General features: G+C 32.3%; 3 protein-coding genes across 6 annotated transcripts; 1 reads left to right on the top strand and 2 right to left on the bottom strand.

The window, feature by feature from the left end:
• The first annotated feature begins 1,272 nt into the window (after positions 1 to 1,272).
• On the top strand, positions 1,273 to 6,574 carry LOC103314235 (23 kDa integral membrane protein). 4 transcript variants are annotated; one of them, XM_064354863.1, is made up of 14 exons: positions 1,273 to 1,422; positions 1,472 to 1,657; positions 1,705 to 1,890; positions 1,947 to 2,132; positions 2,251 to 2,548; positions 2,595 to 2,780; positions 2,827 to 2,988; positions 3,037 to 3,231; positions 3,288 to 3,314; positions 3,503 to 5,333; positions 5,381 to 5,569; positions 5,621 to 5,794; positions 5,843 to 6,019; positions 6,065 to 6,574. In XM_064354863.1, exons 10-14 carry the CDS (start codon positions 5,274 to 5,276, stop codon positions 6,143 to 6,145), a joined length of 681 nt encoding a protein of 226 aa, XP_064210933.1. In that variant the 5' UTR covers positions 1,273 to 1,422; positions 1,472 to 1,657; positions 1,705 to 1,890; positions 1,947 to 2,132; positions 2,251 to 2,548; positions 2,595 to 2,780; positions 2,827 to 2,988; positions 3,037 to 3,231; positions 3,288 to 3,314; positions 3,503 to 5,273; the 3' UTR covers positions 6,146 to 6,574. The 4 variants fall into 4 exon arrangements, 3 of the variants coding, with proteins under 3 accessions (XP_064210933.1, XP_008197898.1, XP_064210932.1); XR_010333048.1 differs by lacking the exons at positions 5,381 to 5,569; positions 5,621 to 5,794; positions 5,843 to 6,019; positions 6,065 to 6,574 and having other exon boundaries at positions 3,503 to 5,208; XM_008199676.3 differs by lacking the exons at positions 5,381 to 5,569; positions 5,621 to 5,794; positions 5,843 to 6,019; positions 6,065 to 6,574 and having other exon boundaries at positions 1,279 to 1,422; positions 3,503 to 5,208.
• Positions 6,575 to 7,910: 1,336 nt separating this feature from the next.
• Positions 7,911 to 13,093, bottom strand: LOC658748 (sterol O-acyltransferase 1). The gene is made up of 6 exons (XM_965110.4): positions 12,926 to 13,093; positions 12,711 to 12,869; positions 12,508 to 12,656; positions 10,337 to 10,470; positions 9,854 to 10,288; positions 7,911 to 8,369 (listed from the first exon to the last, which is right to left on the bottom strand). Exons 1-6 carry the CDS (start codon positions 12,958 to 12,960, stop codon positions 7,938 to 7,940), a joined length of 1,344 nt encoding a protein of 447 aa, XP_970203.1. The 5' UTR covers positions 12,961 to 13,093; the 3' UTR covers positions 7,911 to 7,937.
• Positions 13,094 to 13,133: 40 nt separating this feature from the next.
• On the bottom strand, positions 13,134 to 18,481 carry LOC658820 (epidermal retinol dehydrogenase 2). The gene is made up of 6 exons (XM_965177.5): positions 18,254 to 18,481; positions 18,041 to 18,203; positions 17,842 to 17,996; positions 17,613 to 17,790; positions 13,335 to 13,705; positions 13,134 to 13,283 (listed from the first exon to the last, which is right to left on the bottom strand). The coding sequence occupies exons 1-6, from the start codon at positions 18,259 to 18,261 to the stop codon at positions 13,211 to 13,213; spliced, it is 948 nt and encodes a 315-aa protein (XP_970270.1). The 5' UTR covers positions 18,262 to 18,481; the 3' UTR covers positions 13,134 to 13,210.
• Positions 18,482 to 20,364: the final 1,883 nt, after the last annotated feature.

Here is a 20,364-nt window from a genome sequence, read left to right on the forward strand (position 1 = left end):
GGCAGATTAAACGGATTAGGGGGCCTTAGCAGTAAAAATTTTTGGGGCCCACTTTAAAAAAAGAACATGATTTTTCCAAAAAGATTCGGATTTTATATAGTTAACACGTTCAAAGTTAACAACAGAAGTGTGCAACTTTCAAAGAAAAGTCTTTCCTTCCAGTTTTCGAACCATCAGTTTTTCACTCACACTATTTCTGTTTAATTTTGTCCCTCTGCTAATCACCGGAAAGCTAATGTGTGTTTTTAAACGGTAAAAAAATTAGTCCACCGATATCACTGTTTTTAAAGAGAGTAGCTGGAGCTTATAAGGTAAATGAAACAAATGAGGTGTAAAAACTGCAAAATGTCACCTGCTTTAATGTTAAAAATTGGCACTTATTTAATTCCATTGGAAAATGCGCTGCAACCAACCACCACCATTTAATTGCCTTTTATCTCATTCATGATTGTTCTGCATTTTCGTCATTTTCTTGATAATTTTTTTAAAACTTTTGCTTTCACACTTATAGTTTACACATTTACAAAGACTGTTAACAATGCGGAATTTGTCCCTGTTTAAATACTGATATTAGTTGTTTCAAAACTATAAAAACGCCAACGTCGCATTTTACCGAAATTTTTTTTTTAATAAAACTGAAAAAAGTGCATGAATAATTTATAACATCTAATTTTGGAAGAAATTGAGACGTTGGCGTTTATTATAGTTTTGAAACAGCTAATAGTAGGTATATAAAAAATCGGAACTGCCAACTTCCTTTCTTTTTCCTTTTTAAACATGCAACAAGCCTAATTATTTTTTTGTCAAGTTGGCTTCAGATCCTCTCATATATAAGTTATGTGACATTTTTCTCTTTCAAAATTCGCATTGTTGTCAGTTTTACTTGTTGTTAATTTAAAAAGACGAAAGTAATTTCTATCCCCATGAAAGAGTGTATGAATAAATGTTTTGAGGAATACAATGAAGACGGACTTTTCTAATGAAGCCATGGGAAGACATTTTCAGAAAGTTGTCACCCATTTTATGTACAATGGCGAGCAAAAATTTCGGGCACCTTTGACATTTCTTTGACATAACCGTGTGTAATTCCCTATCCTTTTTGATAATGAAATGAAAAAAGTGTCCGAAATTTTTTGCTCGCCATTGTAATAATATAGTGATAATTTAATTATTATTAAATATTATTGCCGGAGCCTAAAATGCTTTTACACTAAAATAGTTTGGACCGTATTTTATTTGAAAGTTATGACAAATAGAAAATGTGGCAGTTGTCATTAATTGTCATTAAAGTAAGAAAGTTTTAAAATTTTTGACAATTCTTAATTTCAAAATATATCAAAATACAGTTTTTGCATGGATTTAAGGGATTCAAGAAACAAACGTTCAAATTACGTTATATGTGGCTCTGCCTTGATTTTAGCGGTAGGAATCAACTTATCTAATCTCCAAAATCACTAAATTAAACTTTTAGGTTCTTGGCCTTGTCATGTTTTCCGTCGGCTTAAACTGGCTGATCAGCATTGCAAATTGTGGAATATTAGCCGAATCAATAACCAAAAACGCTTCATTGACTCTAGTTACAGGCGCAATTATAATTGTTAGTTCTTATGCAGGCTGGACTGCGATTAAACGAAAAAACCTAGCCCTATTGATACTAGTTGAGTACTGATTGCATCTTTCAACAAAAATAAAAATTCCTTCTAGTATGGAGCTGTACTAATGTCACTCACAGTTTTGGAACTAAGCATTGCAATTTACGATTTTCTAGACACGAGCAAACTCGGTGAACAAGTACCGAAATTTGCGACCAAAATTGATGAAACCATCCATCTGGCGTTCAACAAGAACGACTCTGATGCGACAAACTGCTTAAATAATTTACAAAGCAAAGTTTCAATTATTTATTGTACAACATTTTTATCAAAACCTAATACAAAAATTTACAGGTAAGATGTTGCGGAGCTCACGGACCTAGCGATTATGCCCTTCATAAAATAGCAAAAATTCCAGAAAGCTGTTACGACAAAAATTCAAAACCGTACATGAAAGGCTGTGCCACAGAGCTCGCTCATTTGCTCAGATATGACTTGAAGTGTTCGGCCAGTTTTGGCGTCATTGCTGCTATTTTCGGGGTATAGTTTATCATTGAATAAAATATAGTGCATTTTATCACCCAGATTCCAATTTGTAAAGACGTCATCTCATATTAATCTGGAGTGGCTTAATTTTCGTCAATGATAACTGTTTTAGGGAGTTGGGACAGTTTTCGTATTTCTGGTGTCTAGGAGAAAATTGCAAGAACTCCAAGTGAGGGTCTTTGACGAATAATTTGTTTATTTATTATAATTTATTTTAAAACTGATTAAAGTGTAATAATTTTATTTAATCTTTCTTCACTATCTCTACTATCGTATCAGTTATCAAAACGCTACCTGTTCTTATCAATAGAAACGTCCATTGTAACATAGCGTCGATCAAAGCCGCCAAAATGAGTTGCATTACTCAATTTGCCAAATATGTGATATTCTTCTTCAATCTTATCATTTCGGTAAGTTTAACAACTATGCGAAATTCCGCTCAAAAAAACATTTCAGAGTTGTGCCCTAATTTTAGTGATTTTTGGAATCATTTATTTTTTTAAAGAAACGGCAGGTGTTAATATTTTTGAAGAAATCTATTCACTTGGGATCATCTCAATATGTATGGGTGGGCTTCTCATTTTTGTCGCAGGTTTTGGGTGCTGTGGGGCCCTTCACAAGAACACTTGTCTCCTAACTACTGTAAGTTAAAAAAACTACCAAAAAAATAATCATTTATCTTCCCCAGTATGGATTCATTTTGATAATCCTCTTCATAGTGCAATGTATTTTTGGAATATACGTTGCCTTGAAAATCAGTGACGAACAGGAATTTAAAAGTAAAGTTAAAAGCACAATTGAGGAGTTGTTCGCCAATGATACAAAATCTTTCAACGATCTTCAGAAAAAAGTACGCTTTTTACTCCCATTTGCGGTCACTTGCTAAACAGTTTTCTAGTTTGAGTGTTGTGGAGTCAACAGTTTCATAGATTACAACACAACAGTAGGTCCTTTTCCAAAAAGTTGCTGTGAAAAGGAGAAATATCCTTGTTTTTATCCTTTTGAAACCGGTTGTGTGCAAGCTTACACCGACACTGTGCTGCAGTATATTCAAATCATTGGATACGCTGCGATTGCTTTCGGAGTTGCAGAGGTAATTAATTAATGGTTATTCTTTGTAGAAATTGAGCTAAATTCGCAATTTTGCAGCTTCTAGGAGCGACCTTCTCCTTCGTGGTGAGTAACAATACATTTATTAAAATCTCAGTTATCGATCTTGTAAAAGTGGCTTATCTGTTATCTCAACAGCTTACAAGGAATTTCATAAAAATCTCCAAAACTTTGTAAAAACACAAGATTAGAATCGCCCTAATCATACATACTTACATAATTGTTTCCATTTTTAATTTAATAAAATATTTCAGCTCCGGCACGTCCACATACGAAACAAAGTGAAATTCTTGGGACGCCCTGTAGAAGAAACTTCGATTTAAAATTAAGTCTTGGATTACAAGATCCTTTAGCCTGAATCTTACCTACGGAAAACTAAGTACTAGGAGGCGAATAACTCGCCCACAACTAGTTTGGCGGAGTAAAAATCAGAGCACTAAAAATGAGCCTCCCGGTGACAAATTGTTTTAAACTCGGTTTTAAATTAATTTAAATTCATTTGGTTCTCTAATTGCTAGAAAAAAAGGCAGGAAAGTTAAGCATCAAATTTTCAATAAGTTGGAAAAACTGACGACCGACATTTTCACGATACAGATGAGAAAAACACTGAAAATTAAAATTTGCGCTCCGTTCCGTACTTTTCAAGACGCTGCAAATACGGTTAAAGCTACAAGAAAAATGTTAGGAAGAAATGTCTATAGAATTAAATTTCTTTTAAAAATGTCTTCAAGACCACGTTTCTACTGTCAATGGTTTAGGCCCTAAAGACGTTGAAAAACGCTGAGGCTACGGATTCATTACATTTTACCGGTGATCACTTAGCGGAAAGATAATTTATACCTAAACTGTATAAAATAGAAATATGGTGTAGCGGACTTTTTTTATAGAAAATTTAATTCTCTACAACTTTGTTCTTTCCACTTTTTTTGTATATTTAACCGTATTCCCAGCGTTTTGATAAATATGTGACGGTGCGCAAAAAATTATAGCTTAGAATTATAAATTGGCGTTCCACCTTATATTTTTGCGAACGCTGCGAGTACGATTGAAGATACAAAAAAAGTGTAAGGAACAAAGTTGTAGAGAATTAAATTTTCTACAAAAAAGTCTGCGACACCATATTTCTATCTTTAACGATTTAGGTATAAATTAACTTTCCAATACTTGACCAACCACAAAATGAAGCAAATCCATCGCTTGAGCGTCTTTGAATGACTCTGGAGCCTAAATGGTTGAAGACAAGGAATAAGGTCTTCTGGACTTCTTAGTACAACTTTCTTCGTACCATTTTTTATGCATCTGTAACCGCGTTCGCAACATTTTGAAAAATATGGCTCAGAGTACAAATTAGTAAAAATTGCAAGTTGCAGTTATAGTAACGATTTGCAGATGAGTTTCGTGAATGACTCCCTTACTATTTAGTATGTTTTTTTTTGTTTGCCATGTGTTAACCGCTATACAAATACAACCATTTTTTTAATCATTGCTCTAAAAACGGTAATGGAACAACTACGCTGTCTGGCGGATCTATCAAGGACGGGAACGTATTATTTGTATGTACAATGTTTCATGTCCTAACCTTTAGATATCTGTAGTTTAACGTTCAAAGACGCTCAAAAGTGATTTAAAGCAATTTAAACCTAAACGGTTGAAGATATGATATTTTATTGTAATATTTTTATCTCCAACTACTGCGAATTAAATGCTCCATCTGTTTGTAGTTTTAGGTTTGTCTTGTGCAAATTGTTATTTAAATAGAGTCATTTTTTAGTTCATTATTAGGCATTACTTTGTCGGGTGCTATCTGGTGACTATAATGGAACCTACGAGAATGTGAACATTTTATTAAGTCGTGTCGAATCCTAGTATTTAGATATCCGTAATCTTACCAAAAAGAATAAAGACTGTTTTTAAAACATGTAGATAAGAATTATTTATAATAAAGTTTAGTTTGAGATAATTTTTATTTTTCTTTGACATGTTTTGTCAAAATGACACCTAATTAGTCTAAAAACAGTTTTCCACATGAATTCCATCATCGAAGCTATAACCACCGTCCTTTACGCTTGTAATTGTCTTCTAGGGGTAACAATTGCTAGAATTTTAATTCTTCTTCGAGTTAAAAATTTCAGGTTTGCGGACTGACTTTACTAATATTTGGAATTGTTCTTCTCTTGAAGGAATCAAGATACGTTAACATATTTGATAGTATATTCTTATCAGTAGGAAGTTGGTCGCTTTGTATCGGATTCCTTCTATTGGTAGTTGTGGCTTTTGGAATAAATGCATTGATTAAGAAAAAAACGTGTTGCCTATTTCGGGTAAACCCACAATTTTGTGGCCACTTTTTTATTAAACAAACCCACTTCTAGTATGCCATGTTGTTAATAGTGGTATTTCTTTCCCAAATATCTTTGGGCCTTTTCGCCGCCGTTACCCTCCATCCTGCAAACAATTTCACCCAAAGAGTGCAACAACGATTCGAAGTTCCCTTCAAGCGAAACAATTCCGAATTTAGGACAATTCTAAACAAAGTTGAACGCAACGTAACGACGTCAAACTTCAGTTCAATAATATTCATTTTCAGATTGTAGTTCAAATGCTGCGGCATTAAAGGATCCACCGACTACAACACAACAGTCCCGAAAACTTGTTGTGAAAACAACTGCAAAAGATACCACGAAAGCGGCTGTGTCGTAACATACGCCAAAGACATTGAAAAACACATCAAGGAAATCGCCTACATTTCGCTCGTTTTCTCTCTACCTCACGTAATAAATTTCCCTTGATTGATTTAAATTCAATTTTAATTTCAGATTGGTGCCTCATGTTTGTCCCTAATCTTGCGAAAAAGTTACATTCGGTGTTTCCCGCAAGACACTCCCCACACTCCTTAATTTTGTTGATTCAAATTTCGTGTCAAGCCAGTGGCGCCCTCTCGACGCGCAACAACATGGCCTCCATGTCGCTCCATGGCATTCTCTGACTGTTTAGGCGCAAAATTGGCGGTCTTATTGACAGGATCGCAGGAGGTTGTGAAGCTCGTGAGACTTCGGCTACGGTACGTCGGTTGTTGTCGTCACCTCTCGGCACTCATAGCCTCCTAATACGTGGAGCTCTCGTTTGATAACTTGACGCAATAAGAGCCATAAAAGTGGGTGGGTGGCTATGCCCCATTTGTAAATTACGTTTTCAAAAATGATCGTCGATACACAAGCAGTTGTGCCAACCGAGGATCGCAAATTGGTGTTTTTCGAATTTGGATTTGTCGCCCTGTTACGAAATAAACAACAAATGAAATAAATAAATAATTTAAAACTTAATAACTCGAAATAAATAATAATAACACTGTTTCTAATTCTATTCCATTCCCAAACGCATTTATTTCCTTAGAATTTCAAATGAAATTAGTTGAGTTCAAGTTTGGATTCGATAAATTCGCAATGGGGCGCATTAATCAGTAATACGGGTGGTAAGCCATTTTGGGATTATCTATGAAATTATGTCAGCCATATTGGATTTATTACTATTTCTCATAATTCATAACTAAGAGGGCTTAACTCACAAGGCACCATAAAAGCGAAGAAGTGTGGAGAGTGACAGAATATAGACGGTAGGTGTAGACATATTTTAATGTTCATAATTTTTCGCAGCTCTGATTGGTCGATTACTACACTAAATCGTTAACACAGGCGGAAAATTACATTATGTCAAACAACTAAATGAACCATTAGGCGATAGGATGTACTTAGTAAATAAAACGAAATAATTAATTCTTTTGTATTTAAATATTAACCAAGCAAGAGCCTGGCAATGTTTATTTACTACAAGTCAGATTTATTTGAACTATAGACAAGACAATCGTTTCAAATTCAATCAAAAACTTTATGATCTAATCATATTTCAACAATGTAATAGCTGAGTAAGTCATTACGACACCCAATTAGTTGAATTATTTAATTACAAAAAATCTAGTAGGTTTGGCAATACACCGACCATTTTAGTGGTTGCTAGGGTAATATAATAGTTGTCACTTTTGACGTTACGAAACTGTTAGGTGCATATGTCATATGATGATTTTGACATATCTAATGTGCTTTAGGTCCACAAAATAAAATTATTTGTGACTTATTTAGTTAACTTGGGTCCAACTATTAAATATTTATTATATTTATAATAAAAAATGTATGTCACACCTTTTTTTTTGTTTTATCTAATTCCCTTTCTGTTTGACTAACGTCTTTTTCACCCTTGTGGCGCAGCCCGAATTTCCTTCCCCCTTCGTTTCTCGCCGTAAACACGTTTTATTTGAAATAGCTGTGAGGGAATTTAATCGAGACCGGACACAGGCTATCGCCTGAAATCGTATGTGTTTGAGTGAGAGCACCGTTTCTATTTACATTGACCATTTGAATGACCCCAACGGTCACTCTAGAAAGAGAAAATTTAAAAAAGGAGGAAAAATCGAATCGTCACAATTCGGCCCCCCATCATACACGCTCGATATCACGACAACGTCGTCAAACGGACTTTCAAAACGCTCTCCGCTATCAGGGTTACAGAAGGAGACAGAGGTGCGCAACGGTGACGCTTGGATTTTCACCGCGAAAAAGCGCAACGCGAGTATTGTTGGTTGCCTATATACAAGATAATGAAACGGTGTTTTAATAAAATAAGCGTTTATTGTAACTACTCCACACAACCACACGTGATAAATCTAGGTTTGAAGAAATCAATCGTCGCGTTTGTGTCCAAAGGACAGTTTGTGCGTGCGAAAAATTCAAGTGTGTACAAATTAACCTGCATTCCCGACCCAAAAACCATCAAATACCAGACTAATAAATTGCCGACTGATAAGTCTAGAATATTGAATAGGGCTAGGACGGCCCCCGCGATGAAAAATTGTATGAATTGGATTGGGAGGAATAATTTCAAAACGTTTGTCAAAATCCATTCATGCATCAGTGCTGAAATTAGGAAAACGGCCAATTTTCCCGCCATTTTGTTCTTGGGAATCACCATTTCGTAAACGTCTTTGTAGATGTAAATAAATAACCAATCGTGCACTACTACGTTCCATGTCCGGTAGTATTCCGAAAGCGAACGTGAGGTCCACCACTCCTGCAACATAAAACATTAAAATTTTTATATAGAACTTATAAAGAGTGTCCCATCGATTTGAAAAAGTCCACTATTAATTTTTAAATATTAGAAAATTAATCTTTTTACTACTGACTTACCAAAAATTATTTTCAGGCATACAGGGCTGTTTCCGGAATTATCTATACAATACAAATTTGTGTTTTTTTAAATGGAACACCCTATATTTTTTGCATTTTTGATGTTTTTAAGCTTAAATATTTTTGGTCGATCTAGCTTTAAAAAAATATTACACAAAAACTAAGAATCGTAGAAAGGTAGGATATTCACCACTACAAAAGAAAGTTCAAACTTTTAGGACTTGTATGTTTTTGCTCACTGCAATCAAGAAGATACAAAATTAAAGAAGTTTGTTGCAAGTTAAATTACCTACTTAAAAATCTTAAATGGACACCCTATTTAAATTGTCTCTCTAGAAACCTTAACACTTAAATGTTGTCTCTTCTGATACTTAAAACATATTTAACTTTAAACATAAAAAAATAATAACAAAATAACTATACTTTCAGTAGTCAAACAGTACAATATCTATCATTTTCAGCTAATAATAACTTTAATTTTACCATTATTCGTCATTTATCACAACGAAATAACTAAAATTTTATTGGAAAAAAATGTTTGAGCTTTTTTCACGAGATATGGCTCTTCAATGTTAAATTTAAAGTTTAAGTTTTTTGAACTTCAGACCAATTTTTTTAAATCTAGTTGGCGGAAACATCAAATCTTAGGAGCATAAACAGATATCTGTTAAAAAAAATAACAAATTAGTAACCAAATTAGTAACTTGTGGTCATTTAATCATTTAATCATTTAATAAATTCGGAAATTCGACTAATAACATAAATTTTATATAAATGGAAACTAAAAAGCAATTAAAACAACTAAAAATAAATATACCGGGTGATCAAAAACCGACGCACTAACTCGGTGGTGTGTAAATAAATAAAAAAGTTATGTTAATTATTGCATAGTGTGGGCCTGACTAGGCCTGACAGGCCTCACCTGTGCACTGCAGGTTTAAAAGTTTTACTGAACGTTTTTTTTTCAACATACACGAGTTGTTTCGACATACTTTAAAAAAGTTTGGTTTCATCATAACAATCAAATTATTTCAAAATTTAAGCCAAATCGACGAATACAAGTTTAGATCAAAATCATCAATATTAAAAGCTACCGTTTTATTAAATTATTGTAATAATTTAATAATAATATTTTTTTAGAATTATTATGTACTAAAAATTTAGGGTGTTCCATTTAAAAAACATTAGCTTTTATTGTAGTTCATTTCTGAAACACTCTGTAGTATGTTCGAAAATAATTTTAGGTAATATAGGGAGTTGGTATCTATATGACTTGTATACAAAAGTACTTTTCAATTATCGAAAGGTCATAATGGACTTTTCCAAGTCGCTGGACACACTATATTTTTTTTCAAATGTTGATACCTTGTAAAATAATCGGTCCCCGAATGTGAGCATTTCAGCGAAAGCATTTTGAAACGAGTGCAAAACCGAGTAAAAGCCACACAACATGAATAGAATTCCGGGGAACGAGTTTGCCACCACTGGAATTAGAATCTCGCTTAAAGTGTATTTCCTGATGCAAATGTCCTCGAATGGGGGTACAAGGAATCGCTCTACAACGAGGCTTAACAGCCAAATTATGCTCAAAACTTCCCCTAAATTGTAAAAAACGAAACGCCAACGTATTGTGCGGGTCCGGGGGTATTCATCCCTGTAGACAAATGTAGGGGCGAAAAGGAAGTAAATGAATTTTTTGAACGTAGGGAGGGTTAGTTTAGTGTCGCTGTGGGGCTTGTATTCGCTGATTTTGGGGGCGTTTGTACGGATGAAAGCATGTTGTTTCATTAAAAGTCGGACCTTGAATTAGAAAATTCACTTGTGTTGTTTCAACCGGAATTTATTTACTTCTTCGAGGAATAAAACGGCAGCAGATCCGGGCGCAAAATCCATTAAACTGACCACTTTTTGCACGGAGTAGAGCGAAAGGATGTAGTATAAAGTCAGGATTGTGATCCATATTCGGTTCCAGAATTTTTGGGCTAAAATAAGTGAGATATACCAAAAAATTAAAACGAATTGGATAATTTTTAAAAGTGTAGTGTGATGTGACATTTCTAAACTTTGTATACACAGGACTATAACAATTAATCATGGAAACTTTTTATTACGAGTAGCAAATCTGAGTATCAATTTTGATCATTTTAATTTGTGATCAAAGATCAAAGTAATCCGAGAATTTATTAAAAACAAATTATGTTTTTATTTTACTTTTCTTCTTTTTAAAATATCGTCAAGTGAATGTAGATTAAGCCCGAACAACTTTTGTTTTGTTTGTGGAAAAATTATCCTTATAAAACCTCGAACAAATGGTAAACGTTTTAGTCTAATGAAAAGAGGTATAAGTTTTTGGGATAAAAATAGTTAGCTGGTTACAATAAGAGAAACTGACACAAATCAGGGCAAAAAAAGAAACAATCTATATCACTTTTAATTTTACAAAAGTTTTGAATTAATTCTTTTTATTGTTAAATATTTTATTTGCTTTAAAATATCATCAGGTGAATGTAAATTACCATATTTAAAAAGTTTGATGTCCTAATTTTTTTTTATTGGTAAATTTTAAGCCTTCTTTTTAATATTTGAATTCTTGATTACAAACACTATTTTAAAACACGTTTCCGATAGCACCGTGTTATCACACGTTGTTAAAACACGCTTTCCATAGCAAGGTGTTTTAAATTAAAATGTTCCCATAAAAAAAAATTTGAATAGCACTTATGCAAAAACGCTTAAAGTTCTCAGGTGTCTAGGTGTATGCAACTCGCATACGCTCGTTGCGTAACGGCAGTCCTAGGACTTTAAATTTGTGTTTACGCACTCGTATTATTAATAAATTAATAACTATTTTGGCTTCAATATCAGACATATGGTTAATTATTCTACCATTGTAAACTAGTGTAATCTGCGTTAGTTAAAATTATAATTCCACGTTCAGGTTACAGGTATTAGACCATGACAACCCATCAAATAAAAAAAAATTACAAGTATGACTCAAAAATTAACAGTTACACAGAAATGAGCCTTTGCTTTTAAATACTACTTCATATTTTTCTATATGTATGAGGAGTTTTTCAGTATTTTCCTAAAATTCTTTATATTAATTATAATTAATTAAAAATATTAATTAATCGAAATTTTATGGTTTTAAATGTCATTCTAAAACAAACAACGATGTGTTGTGTCTTTTGTTTCAATGTTTAATTGATATTTAATTAATTTTGAAGACTGGCGCCAAATTTGCCTGGAGAAAAATATAAATAAGTATTTAATACCAAATAAACACTGATTTCTGTTTGATTTTATTACTGATTATTAGTTTTTACGGATTACGGATTACTGGTTTTTAAGATACATAAAAAATAGTTTTTTACCTGCTTTATTTTTTACAGAAAAATAAAGTACTATTTGTTTAATTATTAGAAAATTGTAACAATTTTAGTTTTTTTTATACAATTCGACTCATATTCGAAAAACCCGCACTTTAAAAAATACATTCAGATAAATATTACCTGGTCCTGGAATACATTGTATATTGTAGCAATAATAAAATTAAAACACATATTAAATACCTTTAATGCTAAATTTTGAAAATGTTTTACCAAACTGTTTAGAAAAATAAACAATTTGCTTCAGATTTGTAATGTCTTTCGGTAGTTTCGGTACACAGGCTGTCTCAAAATTGACGCCCGTGCTTTTAGGATTTGTTTCAGGAGACTAAAACAAATCGAAATTTAAGAGTAGAAAATTATCTGAATGGACTTCGTTATCAAGTTATTGATAAGAAACTAAAACCTAAAATGTAAACATTGAATTTTATTAAAATATGTTACAACTAACATCAGCTAATGAATTATGTTACACCAATAATTGAAAAGACAGCATAATTATTTACATTTTTATTAATAACTCGATAACAAATTTTTTACTCTTAACTTACGATTTATATTAGCATCTTGAATCAAATTCCCAAAGCACAGGCGTCAGTTTGGAGACACCTGTATTAGGTAGGTACGTACTTTTTGGTTGTAAAAGTAGATAAATTTTGGCCCAGAACTTGAACACGCTGTATAGCACGAAGGCCAAAATATTGAAAATAGCCCAAATGACCACAACCCAGCCAAATTTATTAAATCCTCTCACAATGAGCCTCAACCCGAAATGTAACCTAGAACACAACCGGAAATTAAACCAAATTGAGGAAATTATCTGAAGGACGTACTGGCCGGTCTTAGAGTAATCATGTATTACAGTGTTGGTCAACAAGCTGATAAGAATTATAGCGAACAAATTATAAATTGTTTTGATATCTTCACTGTTTTCAAAGCGGTCCGTCAATGGAGAATTGCGTATTTTAAAGACCTTTTCAAACTGTTTACTTCTACAAAATCACAACTAGATAAGTGAGACACAATCACGATTACCGGAGCTACATACTTAATTTTCGTGTTGTTATTCGAACTCGAAGACATGGCACATGTGAACACACGGAACTAATCACAAAAAATTATCTCGGATTTTATTGAGATTCATAAACTAGTGGCGGCCAGTAGACGACTGATAAGTGATAACAATAACGTTAGAAGAAACACCGGCATTACTGCCGAGACAACATTTTCGATGTTTTTCAATGAGAAGCACTATCTATTAATAATAATTTTATTATCACTGGTCATTATCTACACTTCTATACTAACAAAACAATAAAAAAACATAACAAGTTTACGACAAGTCTGACTCCAATCCAACTCCAACAAAGTCGAAAATGAACAACTGAGCCTTGAGGGGAAGCATCCTAAAAAAACGAAATTATTTTCGGAAAATTTCGAAATCAAAGTCCAAATACCGGCACAAGTTATGGGCGTAGAAAATGTATCTCGGAATTGTAATTTCGTTCAAATCCCTCCTTTGTGCGTCCATAATTTCAGCCGCTGCTTCTTTGGGATTCACCAAAGGCATCAAGTTTTGGAACTTGATGATGGGTTTTTTGCACAACCCTGTATCAACCATGTAGGGGTAAATCGAAGTGAACTTGATTTCGTTCTTTTTGTCTGCTCTGCACTCCTGGTAGAGGGCTTCCATCAAGCCTCGAACAGCGTATTTCGAGCAACAATAAGGCACCAAGTTCGGTATCCCGAATATTCCTGCTGTTGACGAAAGGGAGACAATGTGTCCGTAATTGTGTTTTTTCATCACAGGGAGGAAAGCCTCGAGCGTCTACGAAAGCATTACGTCTAGTGTTTCACGAAAATCAAGAAACGTTCTCTTCTTGTCGAGAATCAAAACAAGAGCTCATATGCATAAAAATAATAAGTAACTGCTTTTACACTCAATTTTTTTCTTTACTGTCAATAATTATTGTATCATAAAAATTAGCAGTTACATTATGTTATAATATATTAGTAAACACTTCAAAAATCTATCTTTTTCAATTCTCGCAATTAATGGAAAATTAATGATGAATATTTATCTGAAACATTTTTGGGTAACACTAAGGAAAAAAAACGGAGCACATTTTCCAAACAGAGAATGGAAATTTATTTGCGCTGAATGGGCGATAAAGGTTTCCAGATCGAAGTAGGAGAAGACAGACAGTGGTGGTCATCAAAGTACTGTCTGCAGAACAGTTGACTATGTGAGTAGGAAAATTTATGAGAAAACACCTAATCAGTGAATTAAATTTCCTTCAAGATATGAAGAAGTAAAGGAAGCAATACCTCTATTATGATACAATTTTCCCTGTGCTCTCGATTGTACTCAAATTAAAATCAGGAAACCTGTTGTACGGCCACATTATAACTAAAAAAATCAGTATTCTATTAAAAAATCACTCAGTATATACTTGATTACTTGAAAAGTAAAATATTATGCATACAAAATTATGTAAATACTAACAATACCTCTACTCAAAGTAAAAACTCATTTTTTATGCATATAAGCCAATGATCAAGAATCAAGATTTCTTATCAAAAAATCTCGACATATGCACACACTCTAAACAATATAGGTACTTTATACAAACACAATAAATGATAATGTCAAAAATGCTAGCGACACAATATTGGCATATATTGAAATTTTTTTGACTAAATTAAGCTCTCTATGCTATCAATTACGAGTTTTAAGAAACAATATTAACATCCAAACTCTTATAAATGCATATCATGCTTACGTAAATTCTGTTATAGCAGGGTTATGATGTTACAAAAGAGATGTTTAAGAACAATGTTCGAAGTACACTCGCAAACATCTTGTAGGCCATTATTTAAAAAAATACATCTTAACTGGTGACATCATTATACATTCTCGAATGTGCAATAATAATTTAAAAAAATCTGTTTTTTTTTAGAAAATACATTTCTACGTAAGAAGAATAAACCCCGAAATAAACATCATTTAGCACAAAAAATGAATTTATTAAAATTTTTAACCATCTTCCAAAGTCTAGTAACTTGTACTGCTTGAACAAAAATTAAACAGAGTTTAAAGTTGTATTTGTTAAGTAAATGCTTTTATACCCTGAATGAGTTTTACCTAGAATTAACTAATGTGTTGTGATATATTGTTTAAATTTATTTTAGTTACTTTTTATATTTGTAATTGTTACTGTGTTTTTTAAGTATAATACGTTTTTATGTTCCATTTTATTTTCTATTTTCTATGCCATTTGTTTTTTTTATGAATAAAGTTCTATTCTGTTCATTTTGAAAATTTCTGGTTGTGGTTTTAATCATATCATTTAATGCTAAAAATTAAATTTGGTAATTAATCGCAATTAACTTTTATTTAGCGAATAAAATTTAATTTTTGGCAATTTATTATTTGAACTGATATTAACTGTTTATCTTCATTTTCGTCGGCACATTTACTCTCATAGTATCTACTCATTAATTTTGTTTTCTCCAAATACTATTTTTATCATCAGTTCAATTTTTCTTAAACAAAGCATTTTAGATTCAAATTATATTCATTCTCTTAGTCGTCATAATTGTTTTTGCAAATCTCGAAATAGATCTTCTATTTCTACCTCGATTACTGCATTATTCGTTTATAAAAGACGTTTTTATAAATTCTTACACATTCACTAATTGCCACTGTTTTCCAGTTTTTTAGTTTTTCCACACTCAGCATATACGGATATACAATTTATGCCAACAATTGATGCAACACAGTTGGATTTTGTAAATTATCTTACCCACATTATTAACTCGTTTTTTTTGGCGATAACGAATCTGTCAATTTTTACATATTATCTAAAAAATTACCTAATACTACAATACTAAATGCAGATAAGTTGGTAGAAAAGTGAATGCAGAAATAAAATTGTTTTGTCTTCCAAACCAAGGGCGGATCCAGAGAGCCAGGGTCACCCCCTGAACATCTATTTTAATTTTTTAATAAATAATATAAATTCTGTTGTGGCTCATTTTCAAAATAAATCTAAGGTCGATTTTATTTTTGTAAATGCTAGGTTCATTTATAATGTCTCTGATGGTTTCTAAATAATGCCGCTATTTTCAATTTTTTTAAATGGCAACCGAGATGCAGTGTTGTTAAGTATTTAAGTACATGTATTTACAAATGTATTTGAAATACATGAGCTGGCTGTATTTAAATACGTAATTAAATACATTTATTTTTTTGTAATTCAAATGTAATTTAATTACAATTGTCCCCGAAATTTTAAATATTTGTAATTAAATTTAAATACTTTTATGGGTTACGGAGAATTTGCAGTGCGGTATAGAGTGAGTACCGATACCACTTATCCTAAGCCGAGGCAGGTAGACAGATGATCCGAATTGTCGGGACCGAGGACTTTCACTGCATTATCTAAAGATCTATTTCTGAGAAAAAATATTTGTAATACAAACTATGAAAAACAAATTTCAGTTCGTCTTAACTCTCGAGTTGTGAACACAAGCGAATTATAGAAAGTGTTAAACTGCCCGCCATTTTAACAAACGATATTTTCGAAGTTATATCTTCTTCAGAAAATAAAATTACAGCAAAATGTTTATTATGTGTCGGTGCTAATAAAACTTATAGTGGATCACCGAAAGCCACATCGAACTTTCTGACTTACGCCAGAGTAAGTATTTAATTATCCTATTTATTTAATTTTTTATTTTTTTCTTATAAGAAATGAACATACCTAACAATATTTGTTAAATTTCAATTTAGAATCGCAGTGATGAAAAACTTATTCATAATTTATCTGCAAAGCAATTAATCAGAGTTTTTTTTCTTTCCTATCCTTAAATTTATAATCCCCACTAAGTATTTAAATACTTAAATACATTACTAATGTAATTGTATTTGGAATTAAATACATTTTCAAAAATTGTATTTGAATTACATTTAATTACTTTGCCAAAAAAATATTTGTATTTGTATTTCAATACTTCTAAAAATGTATTTTTAACAACACTGCCGTGATGGCAACCGATATTTGTGCTTAGTGTTTTTGATAGTAGATATAGTATCTTGATATATACAAAAAAAATTAAATAATAAATTTAAAAAAATTGTAAAAATGAAAATAAAGTAATAGAAGCAAATTTGTTAAATAAAAAATAAAATAAAAATAAAAAATAAAAAAAAATATCTTTGAAGTTTTGCCATATTTTATAAAGGGCGATTGTCGTTTTGTTTATTTTGAAAAATATTAATTATATTAATAATAATTTGAATTTTATATGCCGATATGCGTTACTTAAAACTCATTCTGAATGTCAAAAAATGCAGAAAATATAAGCTGGTGTTTTATTTAAAAAAATAGAAATTTGCATTGCACCATGAATTTTTTAGTTAAAAAAAGCTTCACTCAATAGCTTAATCTCTTAAAATAATGTAAAAATTTTTGAAACCCCCCCCCCTAAATTATTTTTAGATCCGCTCCTATTCTAGACCAGACATGATAAGGAAGTACCAGAAATTTGTAATAATTTTCCGATTTCAACAAAACCAAGAAATATTAAGATTCTTGTCATTAAAAAAAATCGGCAGTTCAAGAAGAATTAAGATCCAAGACAAGAAAAAAATAGCGCCTCAAGTCAAGATCTCTTGTCTTGATGATACAGCAATTACGTCACTTGGCCTTTGACCCGCCTTATCACATTACCCAAAAGTGCGCCATGACGTTGATGTCCATGATCCTCTGGATTTCGTCTTTAGAATGCTCTAGCAAAGGGTGTGTTGGCATGATCCCAGCATTGTTGATGAGAATCGTGACATCGCCCACCTTTTGTTGGACGTCTTTGGCCACAGTTAGGACGTTTTCGCGGTTGGAAACGTCACACCTGATCCCGTTAATTTTATTTTATGTTTTTTGGAAAATATGTAACACTTACAGGAAGAAATGAGCTTTGGGGTGACCAAGCTGTTCGATTTCTTTGACGGTTTGGGTACCATTTTTCTCGTTAATGTCCCAAATGACAACAGTGGCACCTTGCGAGGCGTACAAAAAGGCCAATTCTTTGCCAATGCCATGCCCAGCACCTGTTATCTTCAATTCACGCTTTAGGAAATTTTCCAAAATTCTGGACTTACCAAAACGATTTCGCCCCGAACCGACTTTGGCTGCTTCCGCACTACTAAAGTCACTATACTTAAAATAAACGCGTACAAAACTTGGAACAGTAATATCAGGACGTCTGCAGTGACTTGAGCTACTTGCACAATGAGCGTACCACAATCTTGCACTTGATTGTTTCTTCAATGAATGGAATTAGAACAACTTTTCGGAGTTAAATATTTACTTACGTCGGCATCTTATTGGCACTTCTTCCAGCAAAGCTTCATGAACTAAGACGTAGATTTGTTTTGAATGCTTTAACTTTGTTAGATAATGATTCAAGTGTTATCTCCAGCCTCGATTGGGTCGGTTTAATATTTTTTAATCGACCTTTGACGAATCGAAAATGTCTCACCTTAAGATAAGTTCTTGATTTATCGGTCAAATATTTTATTATTGGACTAAAAGCACTGCGTGTGTGAAAACAATGAATTACAATTTTTGGGACCTGACGAAGCAGTGCATAAATAGAGATTAGATGGATTTATCTATTTTGTAACGGTAAGTCAAAATGGGAGCCGTAAAATGCTTAACAATGTTATCAAATGTTTGATTTATCGATTATTGGGGCACTTATAGTTGAGATTTCAAATGAAAAATTCGGAGGAACAAATTGGTTAAGGAACAATAGAACATAATGCAACAAATTTATTTATCAACAATAAATATTTAAGTACTTCATTCAAGACTTAATAAGCCAGTCCTTCAATCCCTGACTTTGTCCAGTTCATTAAAAAATTTGAGGTAAGATCTTGATCAGATCACTGCTTAATGACCTTTTCTCGTGAGCTCCTAACAATTTACCGGGAATCTGCGATAAGTTATCCCAAATTTCAGTGAATTTACCTGTTATCATGTCCTTGATTTGTATCGCTTTTGTGTAGCAATCGTAAATTGCTGTTGATATTCAGGAATTTATTAATGGGAATGTTTAAACTGATTATTTTACGTACCGCGCCCCCCGGGAACAAGCCACGTAAAAGCGGTACTTCCCAATGAGCGGCCTTGCATTTGTTTAGATGGATCAGATTGTGAAAAAAAATAAGATGATAAGCCTTGGGGAGGTTCCTTTTTCTGGCTGTAAAGTAGTGCCAAAGGTTGTGAAAAAAAATTGCTACTCTTGGCCTTTGAGCTTTCCAAAGGAAATTGGGATAATAGCGAATCTAAGAATTTTTCTATTCTTTTGAGAAATGGTAATTTAGAAATATCATCTTGGGTTTGAGAGGCTGGAAAAAAGTATTCAGGTGTTTGAAATTAATTTATTTTCGCTTACCAGGTGTAGGTGTGATATTCAAGTGAATGAAAAAAATTGTACAAAAATAGAAAAATAAGGTAAATTTCATGGTAACAAATTTTAACAAAGACTGGACAACTTAAGACAATCTGGACTTTAAATATTGACATAAGTAGAAATTTGGCCTATAAATTATAAATTTAAGTGCTCTCAAGTGGCTATAAATCTATGTACAGGTCACAACACAAAGATAATTCCTTTTTAATTGATTTTTACAATCGGATTAGTACAGACGTGAGTTATGGACTTATTGTAGAAGATTAACTGCGGAGGTTTTTTAATTTAAATTGAACTTTGTAAAATAAGGTTGGTGTCCTCTTTGTGGTTCATTTTGTCTTAATCAAGTAGGTAAGAGTCAGAGTTGTTAGTTGATAAAATTTATGCTCAAAATATCAAACAAGTTAGAAGAAAGTGTCCTTTTATTAAATAAGAATAAGTTAATAACAATCATAAGAAAATTCTACAGAAAATATTTCATAAAAACAAACAAAAAAATATTTTTTTGCATTTAGGTAAGTACTACGTGTATTTATTAAAGCTTCTGCATCCAAAATAAATAAAAATACGTTGTTTTTACAACCCTTTCGAGTGACGGTAGGGAGGCTATGTTTAAATCAAAGCCCTCTCAGACCCTATACTGCTGCGCTTGAGGATGTTGGGGGTGTCCAGGCTAAATAGGTATCAATCATTGATATATATATATATATATATATATATATATATATATATATATATATATATATATATATATATATATATATATATTTATAATTTCAAAACATGCAAATCAATGGTTTTGATGTTCCTCATCCCTATAAACTACTTGATAGGGAGTTGAGATATTGATGAGGGATTAGTTATTTAGAGGTCGAGAAAGTCGTGGTGCAAATTTGGCCGAAATCGGTTTAGGTGCGTCTTCAGCATAAAAATAAAAATTAATAGGCAGATAACGCAATTTATAATTTCAAAGAGAGATCTAACTAACTATTTTACATTTTTAACATC

This window comes from Tribolium castaneum, chromosome 2 (assembly GCF_031307605.1).
Source record: "Tribolium castaneum strain GA2 chromosome 2, icTriCast1.1, whole genome shotgun sequence".
Taxonomy (NCBI): Eukaryota; Metazoa; Arthropoda; class Insecta; order Coleoptera; family Tenebrionidae; genus Tribolium; species Tribolium castaneum.